A 26916-nucleotide genomic window follows, 5' to 3' on the forward strand; every position below is an offset into this window, starting at 1 on the left:
AAAACCTAACAACAAAGGAGATAAGTTCCACGTAAAACCATATGAAATAAATGTATTGTATGTAAATCATTGAAATATTGATCTATCACGAACATAAAAACTTGCAAAATGAATCATATACAAAAAAAATCATATCCAACAATTTGTTACCATGTGAGATTCACTAAAAAATTGGCCTGGTGCAGAAAATTAATCATGAACTTTTTTTTTCACAGTTTGTCTAAATGTGCTTTTCTAAAGTCGTATGTATGGTAATTATCTACCACAAAAGGCAGATCGCTTGCCTCCTGAGAAACCTACCAACTTTCTTCTTCTCCAGTGTCTGCGATAGCTTGATGCCTTGCTGTACGATGCTGGTTTTCCTGGTCTTCTCCGATGTCGTCGTTGAGGAGTTCATACCATCCACCATGATCACGTCAGGGACGTCGCCCACGCTGATTGCCAGAGAACCTGATGAGCTTGCCTTTTGAAAAAGAGGAGAAATTTGTCATCAAACATAGAATGATACAGGTCACAGTGTGTGGTTGTGAAAAAGTTGCCTGCAGTATAGTTTATAGGCCGTAGAAAAGTACTATAGGATTACATTGTCGATAGAAAGGATTGGTGTGTCTAACTCATCAGTGAAGGGACAGCAATGTGAACATGCTCCACAGAAGCTTCTAATATTGGTCTATAAGCCCAGCACTGGTGTTTGGCATTTATTGCTAGCACTAATGAGTTTGTTTTGTTTTGTTTTTCCTTTTTATGCATGTGCACAATGTGTATCTGCTTCTAGACACATGCTAGCCTTTACCTAAAAATGAGATGACCCTGTGTACATAATCCCCGTCAGTTTGAAGAAGCATACTACATATCTGTATATACAACAGGTATCTACATTCTACTCTTCAGACAAACTACTGCGCAAGTGTGAACAAGCACATTTCTGCATTTCACATTTCAGACAAACAACATCATATCTGGATAATCAAGAGCTGGCTATGTGCAGGATTTACTTCACATCTGCTGACATCATAAGAAACATCTGAGTCAAATTGGACGATAAAAAAAACATAAACAAGTGTGAGCATTCTAGTGTTTATAATGTTCATACCCAATATGTATCTCTATGGAAACCTTGGCAAAATGTCATATCATAGCTTTAATACTATTATGTACAATACAATCTTGCACTCTTTGTTTCGTGCATGTACCTAATTCTATACATTCTCAACAGGTACATGTATATATTCTACATGACTACACTCAAGATTTGAAGAGAACGATACATTATTGTATATATCCCTTACCTTACCTTCTTCCTCTGTACAAAATAAATATGGATGCATACAACATTCTGATAAAATGCTTTTTGACAATCCCTTTGAAACAATCTTGTGAATATCAAATACATGACTTATGGATTCAGTCACAATTTCATTCTTTGCTTTCACATTTGTTGCTCTGTTGCTTTGATTTTCACCGGTGTTGCCCACAAAATCATGATTTCCGTCAGGAGTAAATTTTCCTTTCGTATGATACATAGAAGAGCCCAATATTGTATGGCATATGAGGCTTACAGGGTGACATGCACAACAATCATCTTTGGACATAAGACTGCCAAGAAATTACCATCAGACTAGAAAGTTTTACAAGCTTTCATACTGATGGGAAGAAGTAAAAAAAAAAATGTATTAAATGCTAATCTCTACACCAACATCAGCAATTTCCCCCTAGCTCTCCTTGTGATTTAACAGAAGAATAAAGAAATGCAAGAGAACAGGAAAACAAACCAGAATCATGCAGAAATATATACCAAACTAAGTTTGCAAAGTGAAAAACGAAAGTGATCAATTAAGCACATGCACAGACTTCCAACAGATTACATTTTTGACAAATTTTGTGGCTTCTGGAAAAGTACAGGGCCCTGTTTCATACAGAGTTAAAATTGATTATAAAGTTGACTTCAGCTGTAAGTCTATGGCAGCCTGTGTGGTAAGGAAATTTGAAATCTTTTGATAAAACAGGGCCCAGGACAGGCTAATAGCAGTTTTATCCTTAATTTGCTTTTGTTGAAAAAGGTAAACATGTTTAGCTCTCACCTCACTCTTATTCAAATATAAGCTTTGCAGTTTTAATTTTGGCAATGCAGGCTTACATGAACGTTCCAGCTGCTTGGAAGCAATTAAAAATCAAGTGCGATGAAGATGATATGTTAGTACAAAGGTTGTGGACAGAAAAGTTATGAATATTGTTACAATGACATACAACTGTAAATACTACTATGCACTACTATGCACAGACTGGAACTTGTAAAGCATAATCTCTCAAGGGCAACAAAATACATGATGTTCTGGATGAATGTACTGGGTAGAAAATAAGAGTATAGGGAATGTGTTGAGTATGTTGAAGTACATGTACTAGTATGCAGTCTCAGGATAGCAGAAGACATAATACATAATATGGAGAAGGCAGAGTTGTATACTTGTATCTATGACATGATCTACGAGAATAAAATAACTTGACAAATGAACTACTAGAACAATAAAATACGAGGAAGAGAGGTTTACAGTAACACAGATATCAAATATGATGAGATGCTCTGAAATGGTGAAAAAAAAAATCTCTACCTGTGTCTCAAAGTTGCTCTCCATTCTCCTTGGGAAAGTTGCACTCTTGGAGAACTTGCCATCGGCCTTGTTGCCACGGAGCATCTTCTGGTACTCCCGGTAGTTTGATTGGGCATCTGGGTCGGATGGAGAGAGGGACATCTTTAAGTCAGGCATCTTGCCACCCTTACCCGACTTGATCTTGAGGATATCATCGGCTGGCATGGAGGGAGTGGACCGACCTGACGTGTAGCCACTGCTTTGGCTCGGCGACGACCTCCCGTCATCGGAATCCCTCCTCATTTCCGTGTCCCGTACAATGTCGACCACCTGATCGTCGGGGTTTTCTGACGTCTCTGAAGGCTGGCTTTCATCTCTGGATGAGGTGGACTCTGAACGGAGGCGTTCCCTCTCCTTGGATATCTCCCTCTCTCGTTCTTTTTGGAGGCGGATATCGCGCTCGATCAGACTTTCTCTCTTTGAGGAGCTATCATCCGAGAGACCATCGTAAGAGAATGATGTGTTCCCCTCTATGCTATCATCCAGAGAGTCAATGTTATCAGATGACTTATTGATTGCTCTTGTAGACGAAGATCTCGCCCTCTCCCCATGTGACACGGGGCGTGTCTTTGTCTGAAGGGAGCGTCTTCGTTGCTCTACTTCTGCCGCCTTCTGCTCCCAGAGGGAGCGCACCGACTTCATGTTCAGTTTGGGTTGTACAATTTCTGACTGGGCCTCTCCATCTCTGGCTCCGGATTCCCCAGACTGGACTACATCAGGCATCTTGGGAGTGGTGCGCGGCGTCGACGACTGACTCCCCTCCGACTCGGCCTCAGATGTGGAATCCTGCCTCGATCGAATGAATGCCCCCTGCCGCTGCTTCTTTCTTTCCTCATACCGTCTCAGACTAGCTGCTTGAGGTTCATCCAGGATAATCTTTGACTTCTCCACGGACTTCTGGAACTCCTCCTGGCCTTTCCAGGTGTTCCTGGACACCTTCCGCACTCTGGTTGAAGCCAAGACATCGCTCTTGCCCATACTCTTCTTGGCAGGCTTCTCCTCCTCCGGATCTTTGTTGAAGATGGCTTCGATTTCATCTGGGCTTGATCCGTCTAGATATATTGGCTCCTGTGTATCTCCGGCAGATGCATAGATGGGTGACATAACTGTTGGGGAAGACTCCACTTTCGTCTCAGAAACGGGCACAACAGATTCTGCACTTTTCACTGGCGGCACTACTGGTGCTGTTGATAACGTTTCGATGTGTGGGAGTTCCACAGCATCCAGCTCTGCAATGACAGGAGATTTACTAGCACTCAAATCTGGTTTCGGTATCGTTGGCAGCTCCTCTGTACTCTTATCAAAGCTGTCCATGTCACTGGATGGAGATATGGGTGATTTCCGCTGGTATGTGGTACTGATTCGCGGAAGAACACTGACCCTTGGTAGAGTGTTGGACATGAAGCTTTTCCCAGATGATGATCCTGAGCCAAAGAAGCTCAAGTCCCTCCTTATGTCCCTTGGTTTAGGAACAGACATTTTGCGTGATGGGCTCTCATGTGATTCAGCAGTCTTTGGGCTTACTGCAATTGGCTCGGCCTCAGAGGGGGAATCAAAAGTTTGCTTCTCTGGGTCCTTGATGTCCAGAGTTTCGACAATATTTGTTTTGGGTGCCTCTTCTGCTGTGATATCTTCCCTGCTAGCTGGAACTACAGGCACAGAGTCCATTTTGTCTTCATCACATTCCGTGTCTGTGCTCACTTTGCTGTTGACGACACTTTCAGGTAACAATGCGTCTACACTGACTGATAAACTTTCTTTTTCCTCTGGCTCGCAGACAGCATGAACAACAGCCTCTTCTAGCCCCTTTTCTTGACACAATACATGCTCTGACTCAACAGTTGTCTCAAGGGTAATCGCTTCGGCTGCACTCTCTTGCTCCACAGGCTCACTCTCAACTTTATCAGCACATTCCTGCTCACTGTCCACGCTGTACACTTCCCTCGCTGAGCTGATCAAAATGTTCTCCACAAATTTTGCTACCTCCCCCTCGTCGATTTCATCATCTTGCTGCGGAAGCAGGGAGGGAGGTGCAACAGCTGGAGTCTCGGTGCCCAAGGGTGGGGTGGGTGAGACTGCTTTGTCCTCCTCTTCCCAGTCGAGCACAATATCACTCTTGCTCGGCACATCAGGAAATGGCAAGTCGTTGGCATGGCAACCAATTTGAGCATCTGCCGGGACGTCTCCTTCTGTGTCGAGGTCTTCCACACTCATTTCGGGGTGTGAATTCAACGTGTCCCTGCTATCCATCTCCACTGGGTCATAGTCTGGCATCTCTGTCTGGAAGATTGGCTCAAAGTCATGGCTCATATTTTTGACATCATCTTTAAAAATGTCCTCCATCTCATTATGGGTTCCGTTTGCTTCAGGAGGAGCAAAGGCCTCTGGATCCGCACCTTCCTGATCACTCTGAAAGATGTCCTCCACCTCCACTTGCTCCTGGCTGTGCAATCTCTCTTCCTCCTCCTGCATCAACCGCTCATTGTTCTCGAACTCGTCGTTGGTGTGGTCGAGATCTGCAGCTGTACCACTCAGGTCAAAGAGGTTGTCGTGTTCGGCCACGTCGTTGGTGTCAGTTGCGCTCGAGGAGAGCCGTGGCTCCAGAGAGGCAGCTGCTTCCATGTCTGCACCCTCTGCACTGGTTCCTGCTTTGGGGTCTGTGTCTGCCTCCTCAAATTTGGGAATGTCCGGTATCTGGAGGTATGAGACAAAAACACACAAAACAGTTAGACTTGCATAGCAAACTTATTAATCATGTATCATTAACATGAAATCCATGTCAACTCAGAGAACATGAATTACCCCCCCCCCAAAAAAAAAAAAGAAAATTGACTGAGACACATTAAAGATAGGGTTTTCTACTGTGATGAATTCAGTGTGACTGACCATAACTTGGGCCTCCATTATTCAATCTGCGAGTCACAAAATATTCAAAGTATTTGCAACATGCTATGAAAGTATGAGCAAGTAGGATGTACAGATGAGGCGGATGTTCCTCCAATCACATTGTACATTCTCTTCCCTCGCATTCTGAGCAACAAACATGCGCACACTGGAGGCTAGGGGTGGTTCCCGTCCCGCCAGTGACTCATAGCGAGAACAGAAAGTGGGGAATGCACGCGGGGTAATACGACCACAACATTCGGCACAAGCTTTCTCGAGGTTCCTGCGAAAGGAAAGGCTCAGGGTCTCCAAGGTTCTTTTGTCTTGGTCTGTGTCATCCCAAGCGCAGATCGATTTGCGGGACCTGGGAATGATGAGGTAACATAGGCATTTCCCCCACTGTTAACCATTCGATGACACGGCTCTATTCCAGCAGCAGTGCCTTACCCTATGGGGACTGGAATTTGAGTGCACGTTGTTGAAGTCCATGACCAAGCAGCAGGTTTTTTAGGGGAAATTACCACAGTTCCTGTTTCAGAGATGACAGACTAGTGGTAAATACTTTCAGCAAGAGGTAGAGATAACACAATATTCTCAAGCCCTCTGTGCTCTGACATGGCAACATGAAATTTGGTTTGGCAGGAAACTTCCTGGCACAGAAAAGGGGGGGGGGAGGCACATATGGACATCATTGAGAATATCCCTCGTAAAGAATTATAAATGTTTAATGTTTTCATTCAGAAATAAATCAATGGTAATGCATCAAAGATAAGGAGGACTCTGAAAATATCTACACAATAAAAGAAACTAATCCTTGAAAGGAAGCTGCGAAGTGTCCCTACAACAGAGAAACTACCAACAACAACAAAAAATCTGATTTATTCAAAAATGCAGATAGACCAAATATTGTGCACTAATTAGGTAGTGCTTATAGAATCAGCACATGAGAAAGTCTTTCATAACATGGCTGAAACTTTCACACACGTGGGCCAAGAATGTGTTAATATGATTGCTACCATTCAGTGGCACCACATAAAGAGGTTCACACATGGATGAAGATCTTCTGTTCTTAATTATCTCACATGAGCTTAGTCATAAAGAGTCAACAAAGATGTAAAAATAAATCAAGTGTGATACACACACACACACACACGCACGCACACACACACATACACACACGCACACACACACACACACACACACACACAATGAATGCTTTCTGTATGCAAGAAAACAAAAACAAAAACGTCCAGCATTATTGTGGATGACATCCTGGGAAATCACAATCCAGAAATTGATCTAATTCTGTTGAATGCAATGAACTTGGGTCATTACCGCATTTACTGCAGCATTCCGAGAATAAATCAGATATTTGGGGATAGTCACGAAGGCCACAGTCACAATTCATTCATGAAGTACGTCAGAAACCACTGTCCTTTTTTGGGTGTTGGCAAACACCCAGATGGCATGCATGCTAAATAAATACTGCCCCTCATCGAAAAAAAGAAAAAAAAGAATCGAAACAATTGTCAATGTGCATTGTCCCTGTGGTTGCTAAAAATAACAAAAGATCACAATGCAACACACTGGTGGTAGTTTCCCTGCCTAGAGCAAACCGCAAACGTACCCTAGTTTGGACGACATACAATTTCAGTGAATCACACACTCTACAAATAATTCAAAAAATGGTAAAGATGGGAATAAGATCTGTAAATACTCAAAACATGTTGTTTTCCATTCCATTCACAATACAATTTGTGTGCGAACTATTGAGTCCCCAAAAGGGGATGGTCAAAATATGTCCATGCAATTGTGATGTGATCAGATGGCCAAAATATTCAAGAGAGACAAGTATGAAAAGTTAAACATTTCACTACATGTAGTTATTCACTACTTTTGCAAAGATTTTGATTTGCATACAATACACAATTATAACAATGTTTTAATCCCAACATTTTCAACTCTATGGGTGCCACAGTGTAAAACCCATGTGTGATACATCATGTGAGACTGCAATATAAGAGTGCTTTTGGAAAATATTTTGTTTTTTCAAAGTCATGTAACATTTTATAGAGACTTAAATACCAGACATGCTCTGAGAAAAACTGGAGAGAAAAATTCAAACTTTGCTGTGATGTAATTTTATCAATTAGGAAAAAAAAACCCAACTTTCCACTAAAGAACCATCATCATAAGATATAACAGCATCACAATAATTTGATGCCTGTGAAAGCACAGAAAGGTTTAGAGTGGCTATGGCGGAGGAGAATCTGCACATCAACCAGGGATTGATGGCTTTTGGCTCCTAGCTGATATCATTGAAGAGGATGGAGGCATGTCTCGGGGAGATGATGGGGTGATTATCTGGATGACACAGAGCCAACATGGAGCAGAGAGACCTTCCTAGGGAGGAGGATGAGATGGGAGATCAAGGGATGCGATCCTCAGAACCCCGCCCACTGGGGGAGGAGTCTTTATTGGAAGATGGGATTCACTCCGGGGTCAAATCCCCGAGCAAGTGTTTTAAGTCCATCTTCGGATCAATAGGAAAGGATGATGACAGGGCTATATAAGATTTAGACAGTTGCTCCTGATTTGATCACTACTGACATGTGATATATCATGTCTCTGTCATTTATCTGGCCTTTCTTTGGATTAAATTCTTTTCTTGAAGATCTGCTAACCACATTATTTGAGACTTGTAGTCACTGCTGACATCCTTTGGCACGTGTCATAGCTGATGTGAATATATTTGTCTGTCTGCATGTACACATTTCAATCCACCTGCATGACATGGTTATACTGATGCAAGTCTAGGTATTTACACTGAACTACTGCAATCTAGACCCAGTGCAGAAGCATCCAGAAACAGTATAGCTCCTTGAAATTGCTTTGCGACTTTGTTCCATCACTGCCAAAAACACTGAACACACAGAGCTTATATCAAACCTCATAAACTGTTTGTTTCTATGATACTGTTACGAATATGGATAAGCAGAAAACCACTGACCAGGGACCCACCTCCCTGCACTGACCATGCAGAACAATAAGTGCCTTGTTATAGATGAAAACCACTCACCCTCCGCAGCGAATTCTCGTGGGGTCAATGTTTACGTTCCGCACGTGCCAAGCACGCCCCTCCATGTTGACACTTTCTAGGGTTTCTCCTCCTAGGATTTTTGGCATAACTCTACCTCATAAAGTACCAAGTAGGGCACATTCCATAACAACTGGGTTTCCGTTCTAGACTGAATCTCTGATAAAATACACATTCCTTGCACATTCCGTAAATTCTGTCCATTCCTCGCATTACATCGTTTGGAATTTTATGTTGTGTATAGTCCACTAAAGAATTCTATGTTTTACCTAATATGAAGGTATACGCCCCAAATATTCTATGTTCCTCATAGTTTCCGCATAATTTGAATTGCCCGAATACCTTTGTAAGTTTAAAGAAATACATTGAGCATAGAGGTATAAATATCGATTGATCTGTCTAAGCAAGGGACTTAACTTTTTGGACTTCTGGAACTTTACTTCTTACGAGGAGCGACTTCTTGAATCTAAGGACTTTAGCGAAAGTCGTCATGTCATGCTCTTAGAGTAATTACACAAGTTCTGTCATAACTCATTTTGATCATGTACGTTGTCAACGAGAAGTATCTGCCAATAAAATAACAGGTTTATGCCCGGAACATACGCTCTTCCGATTGAACTATGTTGCAGCCCTCTCATCGTGATGGTGAATAAATTGTGTGAATGTACCTGATGCACCTTATATCTTACTAATTATCTCTCTTCCATTGCGGAAAATGTGCTTTTCTATTGGGGGTATCATTCCCGCTCGGTAAACATCCTGTCACCCCCAGTAGTCAGTGCAACAACACCCATTTTTCCCGCAACACTGGTGTCAGGAGTGGGATGCTGACTTTAACACGTGCCTGGACCAACAAGGGATTTATTGTTTCTCTCAAAATTAACGGAAGCAGTGCGATTCGAACTTGCGTGTCATTCAAACACCTGGCTTCTTATCATTGAAATGTCGAACGATTACATTTTGTATTGTTAAACGACAGAAATGCCAACAACCAGCAAACCACAATAATGGAGAAGGCAAAGGCTTATGACTTTTGTATCTGACAAGTTCTCGGAGGATCAAATCGGAATCAATTTCTGCGTATGATAATTCTCTACCCAAGGACAATGAAGATCATAACTTTTCTCGCAATAGTAGCCCTAGTCTACTTACTAGTGCCAACTGATGCCAAAAGAAGTATGGAATTACCGGCGAAAGGACTAATGGTCATCGAAAGTGTTTTCTTGAACATTGCGACCGGAGATAACGAAAAGGGCAGAATTGAATCCGCGCTGGGACACAAAGGTAACAAGGCCCAACGCATCTTCAAGGATTTCATGATACGGGGCGGGAACTTCCCTCTTGGAGATGATACGGGAGGCAAGACTGCAACAAATTTGATGATGACAACTTCCCAGCCGAGCCACTACGGGTCTGGCTTGCCGAGTACGACCAGCGCTGACAGGGACGTGAATGGATTACAGTTTTTTATCGCGACTGTTGAGACATCTTGGTTGAACGGGAATTACATCGTTGAATAGACAGACCCGACACATATCACCATGACAACCGAGAGACATCAACCATATTCCACCACATGAGCGAAAAAAACAAACAAACACCGTGAAAAACTGAGAATCGCAATAAAAATTGTGTAGCACATTGGATTTGCGATTTCGTACGAGCTCACCCGACTTCATACAAAGGTGTTTTTTTATCTTTTACAATCAGTCATTTGCCGTTATCTTTTTTAATGATTATTGCACTCTCAATTTTGTGTTGTAGAGTTGCAATTTGGAAATACATGTATCTCCAGTAATTGCTGGAGGCATTTGGGATATTTCACTGTTGGTTATGAATGCCTGCATTACGTTATGTTTCGATATTCTGTAGAAATTTCGTGGAAATTGATGCGCATGAGGTTAATAAAAATAAAAATATATAGTTTATGTAGTATAGTGTGATGAAATGTTGTGAAGTTGGCACGATGAAGACATATTGAAAACCCTGGCCAGGTTTGTCAATTAGATGATGATGATGATAAAAGGTGCCTTAATGTGAAGAATTACTGAAGGAATAATTCGATTATGCGCATTGTTGTTCTAATATGGCTGTTGTCATTGGTGATTTGCCCTGCGACTCCGAAAAAGTTGCCTTAGCTGATATGTTTTTCAGGCCGCAATGATCCAACTTGGAACAGCATACAATGAATGACGCAACAGTTTATCGAAATATAACGAGAGCAATGTACGCAATTTGGTTAACTGGAGTAAATTGTTTTCAGGTTGATCAGACAAAATTTGGGAAGACGCCACAGTTTTATTTTAGTGAAAATGGTTTTCGTTTTCTGACGAACGTTGTGGGTATAGGGAGGCTATTGCCCTGCGCCTCAGATAAAAGGCGCCTTTGCTGGACGTGAATTCCAGGCCGCAATTGGTCCCCGATCCTATGAAATTTGTTAGATGACAGCTAAAATAATTTCGTTATGGCAAGAAAAAAAAAACAGTTTTATATTTTTTAGTTTGTGACAAAATTTTGACGGTATTAAGTGACTGGTTTGTGACGAAGAACACATGTTATGAAGATAACATGTCAAAACCGAAGGTTTCATTAGTGGTTTACGGTCATCCCTAGTAATCCATGTAGTTCAACAGTTGATTCGTTGGGTTATGGTTATTGCTCTCTTGTGTCCGTCATGGTAAAGATATATCAACCAACATCCTGTGTCGTTTTATCGCGAGACGCATTTTACGACTTCGTAGCGATTATCTTTTTAGTTTTTTTAGGCGTTTGGGGAAACGAGTGCCCCGTTAACCATTATGTTTCGATTTTTATAGTCCACGGTTTGCTCCATGTTCTCCGTTTCCCCTCTATTGCCTTCTCCTCTCTTTCTTCTTACCTCTCTCCAACAACTCTGTCAATTGGACACAATCTTCTTGAAAGTGGCCTACCTGTCATTCGCCTGACAAAATTCATGGATAACATTTCGGTACATGTGGCACTCGGTATACCCTATGATGCATTTGTTTGTTTTCTTTTTCAAATTTACTTGCTTATTGGCTTTGTGTTTTTATGTGTCTTTGACGTTCAGTGAATATTATACTGAGGCTGCGATAATTTCGTACTGTAAAGTTCAACATCTATGTAGTTTATACCTGATGGTCGTATTTAAGTTAATGTTTCTTTATTTGTTAGAATTAGAAAAATTTTCATACGTGACAATGATTATTCAAACCGTCAATGTTTTGCCTTTTCCCTGTCTTAATTTTATCCTTTCTTCTTTCCTCGAATCCTCTGATTCTTTCCTCTTTTTATCTTGCTTTCTTTTTCTCATCTTTTAATAATTCGAGTATATCATGTACATTGTTTTGCATGTCATTCTTTTGTGTTAATATGATTGTGATTTCGTCTTCGTATTTGTTGCACTAGCATACAATAATTAGGTCAAAGATTTAGGTTTGTACAATGTAGCCTATTTGTGAGCTTTTAGTCACGCACGCCATGATAAAATTGCATTCCGGTTTGCTCATTTAGTATTGGTACAATAGTGAGTACTATCTAAACGTGTCCACAAGTCCTCAAAACAATAACGCTCTGTCGATGGGGGCATCGACTTCCGAGGAGGGGAGATAGTGTTACGAATATGGATAAGCAGAAAACCACTGACCAGGGACCCACCTCCCTGCACTGACCATGCAGAACAATAAGTGCCTTGTTATAGATGAAAACCACTCACCCTCCGCAGCGAATTCTCGTGGGGTCAATGTTTACGTTCCGCACGTGCCAAGCACGCCCCTCCATGTTGACACTTTCTAGGGTTTCTCCTCCTAGGATTTTTGGCATAACTCTACCTCATAAAGTACCAAGTAGGGCACATTCCATAACAACTGGGTTTCCGTTCTAGACTGAATCTCTGATAAAATACACATTCCTTGCACATTCCGTAAATTCTGTCCATTCCTCGCATTACATCGTTTGGAATTTTATGTTGTGTATAGTCCACTAAAGAATTCTATGTTTTACCTAATATGAAGGTATACGCCCCAAATATTCTATGTTCCTCATAGTTTCCGCATAATTTGAATTGCCCGAATACCTTTGTAAGTTTAAAGAAATACATTGAGCATAGAGGTATAAATATCGATTGATCTGTCTAAGCAAGGGACGTAACTTTTTGGACTTCTGGAACTTTACTTCTTACGAGGAGCGACTTCTTGAATCTAAGGACTTTAGCGAAAGTCGTCATGTCATGCTCTTAGAGTAATTACACAAGTTCTGTCATAACTCATTTTGATCATGTACGTTGTCAACGAGAAGTATCTGCCAATAAAATAACAGGTTTATGCCCGGAACATACGCTCTTCCGATTGAACTATGTTGCAGCCCTCTCATCGTGATGGTGAATAAATTGTGTGAATGTACCTGATGCACCTTATATCTTACTAATTATCTCTCTTCCATTGCGGAAAATGTGCTTTTCTATTGGGGGTATCATTCCCGCTCGGTAAACATCCTGTCACCCCCAGTAGTCAGTGCAACAACACCCATTTTTCCCGCAACAATACCAACAAAAGAAATAACATTTAGAATGGAAAATACATAGGAAATCTTTAAACTTGAAAGAGAGTGTATTAATATTTCTTGCAAATCCCCTGTCCTTACGAAACTATTCGTAATGTGGACTTTCAGTCACTGTTGCCAAGAAGGTGGGGGGGGGGGGGGAGGGGGGAGAGAGGAAAGGTATTGGGGAGATGACCTCAATATCAGTCAAAATCTGACAAGCATGCAAAGCATAATATGACTGAATACATCTGTTTCTAACTGTCTCCAATATGCTGATCGTGCATATTATATAGTTTTTCACTTTCCAATGCTCACCTTCCTTTGGAAAGGAGGAATGCAAAAATTTGAGCGACAGATGTGGAGGGCGTTGGGGAATATGAAATTTGGTCCCCTTAGGAACCATTCTCACCCCTACCAGTCTACATCTGATAACACTTGTGCTTCCTTTACCTCACACCATAGACTTCCATTGAGTACAATCACATCCTAATGGCATGCAAGTACTGAGATATGATTAAACACCAGTCTCTTCATTGACTGTGCCATATATACTAGACTGACAGCACACACATACAAACAAAGAATTTATTACCTCTAGGAGTGAGTATAAATCACTATAAACTAACAATTCAGGAATGAAGAGTGTCTACAAGTACTTTTAATCAAGCTTCATATTGCGGTAAGTATCTGTAGTACACAGCTATGACAGGAAAACCTGAAATATTATCAATGAATCAACTATTGACTGAGTTTTTGCTTTCCCAATGACGTAAGTTTTAGCAGACCGACCTCTTTGAGCGTCTAAAAATAAGATTCATTTTTAAATATGGAATGCTGTATATACTTCAACACTATGGAGCAAAAGGATGGAAGTAGGATTATGTTATCAGGGAATCAAAGCCAGAATGTAAATGGTAATGCAAGAAAACTCTTCAATTATCTGCTTCAAAAATCAAGAACTCTCCGCCCTGTATCTATTTGCGACTTCCAGTGCCCAGAGTACACTGTGATTCTAATCAGCGTGGCACATTCCGCATATATATGTGTACCGCAAACAGTCACATGGTCTGGACTAAAAGGGAACGCAATACCCGTCTCGACTCTGACGTGGATCTAGGTGTTAAATGACAGCATTGTGGTGCACTCTGCATTAAAGATCAATTTGACGAGGGACTTTGGCGACATTCCATTGGATAAATGACAAATTTTGTGTACCAAAGACTTTGTTTCCAGGTGCCAAAGAGTAACATCATTGAAGGCACCCCCACCCCATTATCCAATATTATTTAAAACTACAATAAATGTTGATATCAATACTGCATGTCACAGTATAATGAGAGTATGATAAATAAAATTTTGATTGGCAGATGGTATCTACAATTAGTTTTAGTTTCTGTCTAATGTAGAGTGTAACAACTCTCTGCTTCAGGAAAAAAATACCACAGCCATCTCCAATTCCTCTAACCTTCTGCAATTTTTGCATAAATACTGTATCTTCAATTAAGCAGAATAAATAAAATAATATCCTTAAAACTAGCAGCATTGTTTCCAATATCAATGGCCAGGAAAGCACATCTGTATGAGAATCCCACTCAATTCAGTCCTATACACTCACTTCAAGATTACCCTGCCTCAATTTGTAGGTACGATATTAAGAAAAACATGCATTACAACACAAAAATATGTTAATTTTTTCTTTTAAAAAAGGCAGTTAAAAATCACAAAACATCAGTATGTTCCTCTCACTTTCTGGCCTTCCATTCCTTTCAAAGAGATCTTGATGTGCTAAACAAAACAACAAAACCAAGCCAGTACTCTGGGAGCAGTCACTGTACTATTATGTTGCCCTAAAACTAAAGACACTAAGTGATAGGACACTCAATAATAATAATAATAATAATAATAATAATAATAATAATAATAATAATAATAATAATAATAATAATAATAATAATAATAATAATAATAATAATGATAGTAATAATAGTAATAATAATAATTATAATAATAATAATGATAATGATAATAACAATAATAATAATAATAATAATAATAATAATAATAATAAAATAATGATAATAATAATAACAACAACAATAATGATAATAACAACAACAATAACAATAATAATAATAATTATAATGATAATAATAATCATAATAATGATAATGATACAGGGTACTTATAATGCGCCAATTCCACATAACTAACGTGCTCAAGGCGCAGTAGAAAAAGTGAGTTATGAAGTACAAAAATCATTACACAAACATGTACATGTACATGAAAATGAGTGACACAATAATGATGAAAAAACAAATCATAATATACAATTCTACTGGAAAACAGTTACAAACAATAAGTCTTGAGGGCAACGTTAGTATGTTAGTTTTGGAGTTCTTTGACACAGGTCACTATAAATATAATGGTCTGAGAGCACACAATGCATATTATAAATAGATTTCCCAATGAAAATACGAAGAGACTCTCACCCCTTCCCCTCACCCCTCCCCCTGAAAGATAGAAGGGGGAGGGGAGGGCTTGGGAGTGGGAAAGAGCCGGAAGAAACTTTACAATCACTCACAGTACCAAGCTGTATCAAGGTCAACTGGCGATAAGTCTGTCATCACCAGCTAATCTTCATATTCATGAATGGCCGACCTTCCCATAGCCCTTTTAAGCCATCCAGCCCTCCTCTTGTGATTTCTGAGTTTAACCCGGGGATGATTGTAGTAATTCCCATCTAAAAATACCTGCAAGGGCTACAGTAGGCACAGGATATTTCTAATTATTCCAAGCATACCGAATCTCGCATGAAATATTGTTTTCTTTCCTTGTTGCGATTAAAGATGTTGGGGGGGGGGGCTCAAGAAAGGCTTGAAAACAAAGAATGTTAACTCAGAGAGAATACAAAGTGGAATTTACTGATGCCTAATGAAATCAAAGCATGTCAAAATCACAATAAATGATGATTATGATAAACTCTGCATATATTTTTACCAAGTCAAGCAAGTAGAATAACAAAATTCTGCCACAGACTTTGCTTTTAACCCTTTGAGGATGGTCTGAGTTTGCTACAACAGGCATTTCCCATAGTCCTCTGCCCAAATATACTTGGGACTTGTCCTCAATAGCTGGGTTAAAGTACACAACAGTCTTGTTATAGGCTATATGTGCACATTATATATCAAGCTAGAGTACCATTCATGGCTATTCCATGAGTACATCTTGCCTCCCTGACAGCCACAGGTTGCTTTTTCAATTAGATAATGCATAGCATTAGCAAGTCATCTTACAGCATGAAGGCCTACATTCGGCTACAACAAGATAGTAAAGGTTGTCAAGAACTGGGTTGACTTATGTGCTGGATGGTAATTTAAGGAGTGTGTTTATATCATTACTCTTGTTTTGTTTTGCTACTGTCATTCCTTCATTTTAGATGAGAGAGCACGGGAAAATATATCGTCTCCTCTTAAACTTGTCCCTCAAACAAGAATACCAGATATATTTTGCCTGTTAAATAGCTTCTCACATGTGACGAAGTTACACTTCAAAGTGAAGAAAACAAGAGAAGAGGGAGATGGCATACAATGTATTTCAAACAGATATCAGAGAAAATCTTGAAGAAAATAATGTAGGCCCTACATCAAAATGTGACCAGCCATCATAACCATGGATGATATTGAGGTTTGTTGAAAAAAATCAGAAATCAAAATTTTCAGGTGATTTTGATACATGGAAAAAGCAAAATGTGTACAGACTTGAGGGGAAAAACAAAATCTGAAATCAGATCTAAATCTACAGAATATCAAGCCTGCATAACCTAAAAATTTTCTGCTCTCACGATATGTCATTCTACATTACAGTTTTGTAAACTTACAATACCAGTATTTTGAAAAAAAAAAAATTGCTTGGCTTAATCAGTGTATCTAGTATGCATAGTACACTATTAAATCATTTAATAACAACCATTAAAGGGTGTTCTGGAAATGTATAGGGCCTACAAATTGAGGATCATATACAACACATGAAGAAGAAAAAGAAAGCAAGTTAGGGAAATGTGATTAAGATATTTATAGCTCTAACATGATTTGTTTCTCATCAAAATAGTCAAAGATTTTTTATGGCTTGCACGTCTAGGCAAAATGCATGAGAAGTGCAGTAGTTGGTGAGGTCCAATATAATAAATATGATACATGGGAAGAGAGGATATTGATTAATTGCATTTTTTCGCAACTATAAAAGTATTTGGAGGGGAAGCCACGACATAAGAGCCCCCAGTGAGAATCTCTGCTCACAGAGTTTACAAACTCCTGCGGACTTGTTTGATGTGACAGCTAGGTCCCAGGGAAAGAAATTGCCTCTACTCTAGATCTAACACTGATGTCATCTTCGTTCATTCAAGATTTGTATTTGGCCCCCATCCCTTGTGTGAGAGAGAGAGAGAGAGGGTGATGTTAGTCTCTTTGCATAGACCCTGGATTGGTCAACTTCGGAAATGTTGACTAAATTAGTCATATCCCCTTGTACCATGCATGCATAACACCTGCCCTTCAGTATCAACAATCCCTGCATTCATTCAGCTTCATAGCTGGATAAATCATTTAATATTTTATTGCCTGCCTCTCTGCTCTGTTTATAATATGGTTTTATTTTTTTAGTTTAAATAGTCTGTGTTTTCCTTTTTTTCCAGGTAAATTAGTCATCGTGCGACTTCTATTGGCCAAGCAACATTGGTTTATCAACACAACATTCTATGAAACTCTAAATCTGATATCCACTTGTAAGTATTACTCTTCTATTATAGGCCTAACTCTTTACTATTTCATATCATCAGACACTTGCTGAAACCTACAAATCCCGAAACTACGGAAGTCTGTTTATGGATGGCCCCTAGGCAAAGGTACAAACAATTCTTTCAGTCTTTTACTTCACACACAGTACCAGATTTTTTTTTGTAGAAACTATTTCTACTTACCACAGACTATGCACTTATTGGTTGGGAAGACATAAAACTTAGTTCTACCGTAGTCAAAAAATACAGTAAAATGAGCTTTGAGCTTGAACATCTCTACAGTCTGCTAATAATACTGGCATGTTTGTGCGTATAATCCTACCAATGTGCAGTAAGAGATAATGTAATCATGGGCATAGTAACGTCACACTTCGCCTTGACTGCCGCAAGGATAGATTTGGGAGAGTACATCGCAGGTTACACGGACTCTCAGTTTCGGGGGCTGTACAAACTGATCTCCTAAAACGCCTGGCAGGCAACCAGAAATCTTCCCATAACTGACTGAAGACAGAGGGCACATTACTACAGGTAGTGAAGGTGAATTTTGCATGAATACTTTATATAATACACCAAAGAATGCACATCACATCATATATGGCTACATATAACTTTATATAGGAGACAACCCCAGAAAAGAGGGAGTTGTATGGCTTGAAAATCATTCAAAATTGCTTCTTACAAAATGCAATAATGACATGCCAAATCCAATTATAGCCTCATGTAAAAAGTAGAGAGAAGTATATGCCAAATGCTTTTTGATAAAAACACAAGATATGAGCAAGTGCTAAATTGATCACATGTATACATGAACACCACAAATTGGAATTGGTAGGAAAATCTGCTTATGAAATAAAATCATGAAACGGCCTGAAGCACTATTCAGTTCTACTCAGTTCATCAAATATGTTAACGGTGTTCAATAGTATTCTTTGAATGAAATCAAACTTGTGTTCAGCAGCTATCCAAAGACATCACATCAAAAACCAACATTAATGACGCATAAAAGCAAGGATGGGGTCAGACCAGCAGAGTGAAATATGTAAAATGATTTGCAGTCATTGTTTCATTTCCAAAATTATTTCAAAGGCTTTGGCACAGCTTTGAAATCATTTATGATGCACATTTATGAACAATGAAAATATGGGCTGCACCAGGAAATGCACACCCAGATAGGAATTTGAGAAATGCAATGAAAGGTCTACATGTTTAAATGTTTTCCTGTCAAGCTCTCACCACACACACATGTAGCAGATTGGAATGTGAAATATGTCAAAGCCTGGTAAAGTTAATTGATCACAGGGCATGACATTCCTCCACCCCTGCGAGGTGTGTCCACGCCGTCTCAATTTCATTTCCTTGATTGCATTAGCATGTATTTGGCATATGCATCAAATTGCACCGATCTTATCATCGCATCTTTAAGGACAAAAATACTCGCAGTCACGTTCACGTCTCAGCGTGATTTAACATCTATAAACTAAACTTCATTACACAATTTTCTAAAAATACACATAGATGATATTATGTAAACTATAAGTATGGAAAACTACCTGAAATTGGCAAGACACACACTACTTATACGATCTGAAACTGATCTCACTGAAAGGTATTGCAATTCAAAAAAGGAATTAACTTTTGGAATTTTGTCAAAATGTTCCCATTAAGCTACTTTATACATGGTTGTGCTGTTGCTGTCAGCAGTAGAAATAAAAGTAGTGCTTAGGTAATTGTACTGGCCCAGCAAATAGAGAAGAAGAAGCAGAAATACCAGTCAAGTCACTCGTGACACCAATACCTTGAAAATTGCAAGATTATCAAATAATCTTTCATTCACTGAAAATAATACCTTGAAAATTGTATGATCATCATATAATCTTTCATTCACTAAAAATAATCATATCAGATGGCAAATGGATTTGACTTTTGTATTCAAAAAAATGTTTTTATTTTACACACAAATCATCTCTCCGGTACAGTGCTTTCATGCCGCTGCAACTTTTGCCTTCAAACATGCTCGGTAATGCCTGCTCAGAAATCATTAAATTCAACCATTTAGAACTATAAAATAGCACTCAAGTTTTTTGTTTTGTTTTGTTTTTGTTTTTTGCAGTAAATGTCAATGAAATGAAAATCGACACAAAAAACCTTTAACGGGGGCTTTAAGGTGTGGGTGTTTGAAATGTCAACACGTGCATGATGCGTAAGGCAGTAAATCTCTCTCCCCACCCAACATTCTCCATACTCTCTTTTTCCCCCTTGCAAGGAAATGAACGTCAATGTGATGGTGATCCGCTCTGACAGACACCGGTAGGAGGTAGGGGTGTACGAAGCTCCCGTGAATACCACCCAGGACAAAGATATTTGTAACCGACGACGACGCATCTCGCGGATGCGGTTGACAGCCACATCAAAGAAACTACTCCAAATCGCTCGGCGTGCAGCTTTCGTACACCCCATGTCATTCCTAAGGGCAATAACCTTTGTTGTAGTGCCTCCCAATATCTGCTTGAATGACAGACATCCGCAAGTGTTGCTTGTTTGTTTATGTTATTTATTTATTATTTTTTTTGATCAGTAGACCCCCAAGACAAATATCAGTGTGGACAATCTTCAACTGCCCTCTGGCTTGAAAAGGAGAAATAATATTTTTTATGACACTACAATATGCGTAATGCATTTACTACAGTTTGGCACATTAGTCTGTCTATCATGTAACAGTGAACACTGTTAATCTGTCTATCATGTAACAGTGAGTGTATCAGTGGCTGAGGCCTTCATGTAAGCAGCTTAAAAAAAGAATGGGTTGATATTACAAAGTACAGCAAATAAGTACATGAACCATTGTGACTGTGACCTACATTTTCATGTTTTCTTTTCATTATCATATTGACAATTATGAACCCTTTTCCTGGAAAGCATTGACAATATTATTTATAAAGACAAAATACTGATTGTTAACTATTACTCGTCAGGATCAATTAGATTTCATTACAGCCTTGATGTCACACTCACAAAAAATGTACCTACATATAAAATCTCTTCCTGATGATATGGAAGTCAATATTGAAATTGCATGCAAAGTATGCTTTAGATTGGAGGTTATAGGATTTAGCTCATTAGCTTGCTAAAAATAAATCACTGTGTTTCTAAACCCTATAATGTACTGTATGCTGCACGCATCTCTTTTATCTGAGTTTATGAAAATGCAATAATGTATACTTGAACATGGCATGTATGACATTAATTGATAGGGCAATATGATAGAGTCTACAAGAAGAAATAGTTGAAGGGTGTGTGTGTGTGTGTGTGTTTCTGCTTCTTTTTTTATTTCCACAAATACATTTAATTATCAACGGGCCATTAAGCCATTTAGGAATCCAGTAGATTACATACAATTAATATTCAAGAACACAGGCGCATTTTTTTCTCTCTTTTACATTGTATATGACTATGCATTTCAACTGCAATGATCATTCCTACATGAGTACAAATTACAGAGGGCACACTGTAGGATTCAGCCAGAATGGTGCTAGATGATTTCACAGTCTGCTAATGAATTAATCCCACGAAATATCCATCTCAATCAAACTTCCATCTCCCACAACATGAGGTCATTTCCTCCCGCACCAAGACAACGATTGAGGGTAAATGTTGATCAATGATCCGGCGCGTCATCATGTTCCCAACAAGATCACCCCAGTATCCAAATGCCCTCTCAGCCCCTTCCCCCCTCCCCACCCCTTCACCAAACTCCTGTTAGATCTCCAGCTGGAAATGTACCATCAAGGGTTTTTAAAGGCTCCTTCTGCATTTAGGAGTGCAGGCTAATATTGATACCCGTACGTGCATCAGTCAACCAGGCTAGTATAGCAAGTTCACAGCGTAGTTTGCTTTAATAGGAAAAAGGAAGAAAAATCTCCTTAGAAAGTACGGTATAAGGGAGTTATCATTTGACCCACTTCTGACAGACACATACTTTTGGTTTTACAGCAAGCTGTGCTTCTCAAGTTTGGCTTTGTTTTTTGTTTGGTTGGATTCACTGTATTAATTACGATCATGCGGCATTCACAAATTCATCCCTATGAGAACGAAGACTTATCAACAATTAGGACAAATGGTGATCATGCTACTTTATTAGGACAAAACTGCCTGTCTGAATCCTTATCATTGAGTTAATGTGATAAACAAATGGCAACAAACTAAAGGGAAGTCATAATCTCTTTTTATAGTACAAGGACACAACCCTGAATAGCAACATACACTGTACACTCCTGCACTAAATATTAGAAAATGACGCAGTTTTACAGAGAGAGAAAGTGGCAAAATGATGCAGTATATAAATGGCTGGCATGCTAGCACAAACCAAAATTTTGTCAAACAGCAAGGACACTCTTAAAGTCTCCGCAGAGAAGTTTATGATCTGATGATTGCATCTTGCGGCACCTTGGGCATCCTCTTCCTCTCCGCCAATAAACTTGACGGAGGGAAATGAAATCGACCCTCGGAGGAGGATGCTGCAGATCCTCTTCCTTATTTCACTTTAAAAAGATCTGATTCATTTGTTTGAAACGGATATCTCCCAACTTTCAGCCTCAGGGTAACCTGGCAATGACCGATTAATGTCAAAACTTAATAACCTGTTGCAAACATAATTCTCCATGTGATTTTCTTCTACCTTTTTTTTATTGGGGGGGGGGGGGAATAATACGATTAAACATAGTAGGGGTGAATATTGCCTGCTAAGCCTTCATATTTCAATAATGCTCTTTCTGAGTCCTTCATTAGCAGCCACCATGATTTTTCTTTTCACTCAAAATGAAAAGAAAAAGGAAGAAATACAAACACATATACAAATACTTTACTAGCAGTTAACCAGGCCATAGCATGTGGAATCTCGGCAAGTTCCTACACAAAGCCTAAGGTAATTTGGAAATATGACAGGGAATGGATTCACCTCAATGTATCAGGTTTTCTGGTGCATTCTTCTTATTAGAAGCAGAAACTATCATTTGGCATCCAGGATCAATCAATTCAATAGGTAATTGCTGCCATGTAATTGCCATGTACAATGAGGCTTTGAATAGGCCTACTTGGCAGCATCCTTGACAGTGACAACACATTTAAGCAATAGACAATGATCATGTTCCTGGTTTCTATTGCTCTTCCAACTCCCATTTATGCTTTCCCCCTTATCAAAGCCTTTTGTCACAAAGCAAACTATAGTCACCTCCTATTGATGTGGAGTGAATAACTTTTACAACATCCAGACATACCACTTCATAGACATTAATGCATTTGCCAAAGAAGAAAATTACATATGCATTGACTATATACAGCCAAGCTTACAAACAAAGAGGGCACTTTAGCATACAAATGTACCTTCTTTTCAAAGCACTTCTTCTGCCACTACACTCTTTGCTGACCTCAAAGCTTGTCTAAGCTCTATACTATTGAGGTTGTATACTTCAGCATAAATCAAGGGTGAACAGACAGGGCTGCAACCTTTAAAGGAAGGGAATCCCATTTGCAGGCCTTAAATGAAGAGTTGTATAAATACAGTGGTATGTTGAAGAGAGTATCATTTTAGAAACTCCCGTAAAGTATTGAAAGTGGAAGGTAACATTTAGTACATTTTTATTGACCGTTAGATTTTGAATTGAATTTTTTTCGGGGCTCACCGTAAATTCCAGTACATTACTAGGCTACCTTTGCAGACCCCATGCACTGCATGTGTGTCCATCATGTATATTTTGTGAAGAAAGTTCATCAAAACTTACAAACATTTCTATATACATTCTTGCCACACACTCTATATGTTATTACATCAGCTCTTACACTTTTAGATTTGTGTTTATAGATGAAAAATACAGAAGACTGCAACAAAAAGGCTTAAGTGTGGCTGACGCACAGAACTACTGAGTAGTTGAGTTTTGTGCATTATTCAAATTGTAGATAACTGTTGACTTCCAAATTTCTCAGCAGTGGCCTAAACAAGTCCCCTGAGGTTCATGTTTAATGTTTTGCTGCATTTTGGGAGGTCTGTAAAAGGTATCCCCTACCTTTAAGGGCTCTATGACCACTTGAAGGATTCGATCTCCATAGCGGATAGCATTTCATCTTTTGTTTGAAGAGAAGGGAATATCCTTTGAGTGGATATCCCATTTCAGCTCCCTACATAGGATCAAGAGGGTGATGGACAGTACTCTGCATGGCTATCACTGACCGGCCGGATGGATACGTTCCAAACAAGCCGTCCCTCAGCGGCACAAAGGGTTTATATTACCACCCATCACAAGAGTGAGGCAATCACTCATACTTGTCAGGACGTGCGATGCACTTTGACACAGCGTTAGCGCCCTTCTGCCACTAATGTACCAATGAGGTGTAGAGAGATTTTGAGTGCTACCTCTCAGTAAATTCCATCTGAAGAATCGTATGTGATATTTAAGATGCAACGGACCCTGCCAAAATACAAAGCTGCAACTGATTGCAAGATGCCAGATGAAGCAAAGCACTGTAACTCCAATGCTTGTTAGATATTGAAAAACATTCAATTTTATTCAACCTGCTATGCAGATTTATTTTACAGTACCTTCTTTCAATCAGGCTGATTTCAATACCCCAAGGAGGACCACTAACATGGCATGTATCCAACTTACATAATCATGTTTAAAAATTGTTAGTGGTAATAAAGGTGATAATAGTCCCACAATATACAAATTTCCACTGTCTTCCATGCTAAATACTTGTTTTCATGGTGATCATTTGATATTCACTTTCTATGTTACATTTTGTGATTTTTTTTTAAAAATCAGCATCAACAAGATGAGAAGAGGATGGTCGAGCAGTATATTGAAAAAGTAGAAAGTTCTGTGGGCCATTGATAGTTCATATTGAGTCAATTCCAGTGGTGCTTCCGCGTTTATAATTTCAAAGATGAGAGTATTTCTTGTACACCTTATTTATCTCTGATATATGTCCAAAAGAATTCCTGGGTTGTCTTCATGCTGGCTCTGCAGAGTTCAAATTTTGCAAAAACAAAAAATTCTGTACTACAAAAGATTTTATGTTTGGAGTGAATCACCCATTTTGAGCCCAACATCAGCAAGTGGTATGGTCTGAAGTTTGGTTCCAAACATTGTTTGTTTTTTGCAATGTCATGCACACATATAAACTGGTATTCAAATCAGGAGCACATGCGTTTTGACCTCTGCCCATGGGTGACATGACATTTGCTCCTGTGACAGTTGCTCCAGTTTCAATTTCTCCAAGGACTTAGGTTTAGGGTTATGATAGGGTTTTACATGTGTAGGATTACAATGTAGTTTAATCTGAGAATTAGGATTAGGGTTATGATGGGGGTAGAATTTATGTTTGAATTTAATAGCGTGCAAATATTTCACAGGAGCAATTGTTGCAGGAGCAAATGTCATGTAACTCTACCCATGATAACTCTGCTGCATTACATGATCACAGTCCCAGTGCCTCTGACAGCGCGGGATCAACACAGACAGCATAGATGGAACGCATCCGGGATGGAGACTTTGGATGCTGTAATTAAATCAAAGAACTCAAGGTCTGATCAAAACAATAGTGCTGTTGACACCAAGCTCGTATCATCGCGTACCTGCAAAGTTTCGTTTCATATGCGGCACCGCCGATATTGGCCCTAATTGTGCGAGACAGTGTGATATTAATACTGGAGGTTTGGTGCACGCATATTCATCATTGCCGGTAATCAAGCCTTAATTTGTCAGTCTAACCATGGTGACCTCTGCCGCAAATTACTACGCACTTTTTGAGAGGTTTATTCCCTGGTAAGCTGGGTAGAACAAAACACCAACCTGCCCTGCTGCCAAGTCAAGACGCTTCAATATATCAGTTGCCTTGTTCCATCCATATCCAGATGACAACTGGGCCAAAGATTGTACATTTGAACTGCAAGACAGCTATGGTGCACTTCTCAAAAAAGACAAATGCAGCCTAGATTTTTATTGTAATAATCTGTGATCAGGGGCAGCATGTATTAACACTGGAAATATCAATGCCTGATATGGGCTGCATGTGTTTGTCCTTATCACTACCCTTGGAAATTTAGGTCTTGGAATTGAGCATGTGTAGCCTTCCTTCAAAAGGTTTATCCAGATAAGAAAGGGGAAAAAATGGAGTCAAAAGGGGCCTGAGCTTTCGATCCAAGCAGATTACAAGGACTACAGACATAAAATAACAACATGAACTATCTGGGAGATAACAGGGACACATACAGACCAAAGAAAACATTAAAAACAGTATAACTGATCAATAGAGATGATAGCATTCGTCTTTACTATCAAACTGTTTTCAATACTGTCAGGGAAGTTAAAAAAAAAACTGTTTACATGAACATGTCAGGATTTCGAAAAATCTGGTTCAGAGATAAATTCTGCACATGGGCAGAGAGAGGGCGTCTGAGAAGGACAACTAATCAGTTTCTTTACATTGCAACAAAAGAACATTTCTAAACATCCAAGGGCACTTGTTAGCATAAAAGCAAGTTGCATTGCATCAAGTGGGTAATATATCTAGCTATTACACCATTTTGTTCGTGATGGTTTTTATCTGCGGGGTCATTTGAACCATCCCTACCTGCTAATTGGTCTATGGCAGCTCAAGAACAAGCGGCTGCACCTCTAAAAGCACTATGGGATTCCACCCCCAGAATGCACTACTACGCAAAAACTACCTCCTTCACACACATTGGATCAATGGAGCATGCAAAAAGGCTGGTGTAAATCAATAAAGGCACACTCTAGAATAATGAGACATCAATATTCATAAAACAAGTTTACCCACACTCTGTGACCACAGGGCTATTATTGTCAGCATGTGTATGTATAATGAATAAAGGCTTAAACAATGTGGTTAGACTATCGAAAAACATTTGGCATCATTATCAGGTGCTTGCAATGTGATAG

General features: G+C 39.4%; 1 protein-coding gene across 3 annotated transcripts in view; it reads right to left on the reverse strand.

Moving 5' to 3' along the window:
- The window catches only part of LOC139742639 (uncharacterized), a 156325-nt gene that overhangs the window by 3074 nt on the left and 126335 nt on the right, over positions 1-26916 (reverse strand). For all 3 annotated transcript variants that reach the window (XM_071653164.1, XM_071653166.1, XM_071653165.1), the window contains 2 exons: positions 2610-5342; positions 301-463 (listed from right to left, as the gene is read on the reverse strand). In XM_071653164.1, coding sequence (XP_071509265.1) covers positions 301-463; positions 2610-5342 — 2896 coding nt within the window. The remainder of the gene's footprint in view (positions 1-300; positions 464-2609; positions 5343-26916) is intronic.

Source organism: Diadema antillarum, unplaced genomic scaffold (assembly GCF_040938485.1).
Source record: "Diadema antillarum isolate AM-2024a unplaced genomic scaffold, OU_Dant_1.0 seq00001011_RagTag, whole genome shotgun sequence".
Taxonomy (NCBI): domain Eukaryota; kingdom Metazoa; phylum Echinodermata; class Echinoidea; order Diadematoida; family Diadematidae; genus Diadema; species Diadema antillarum.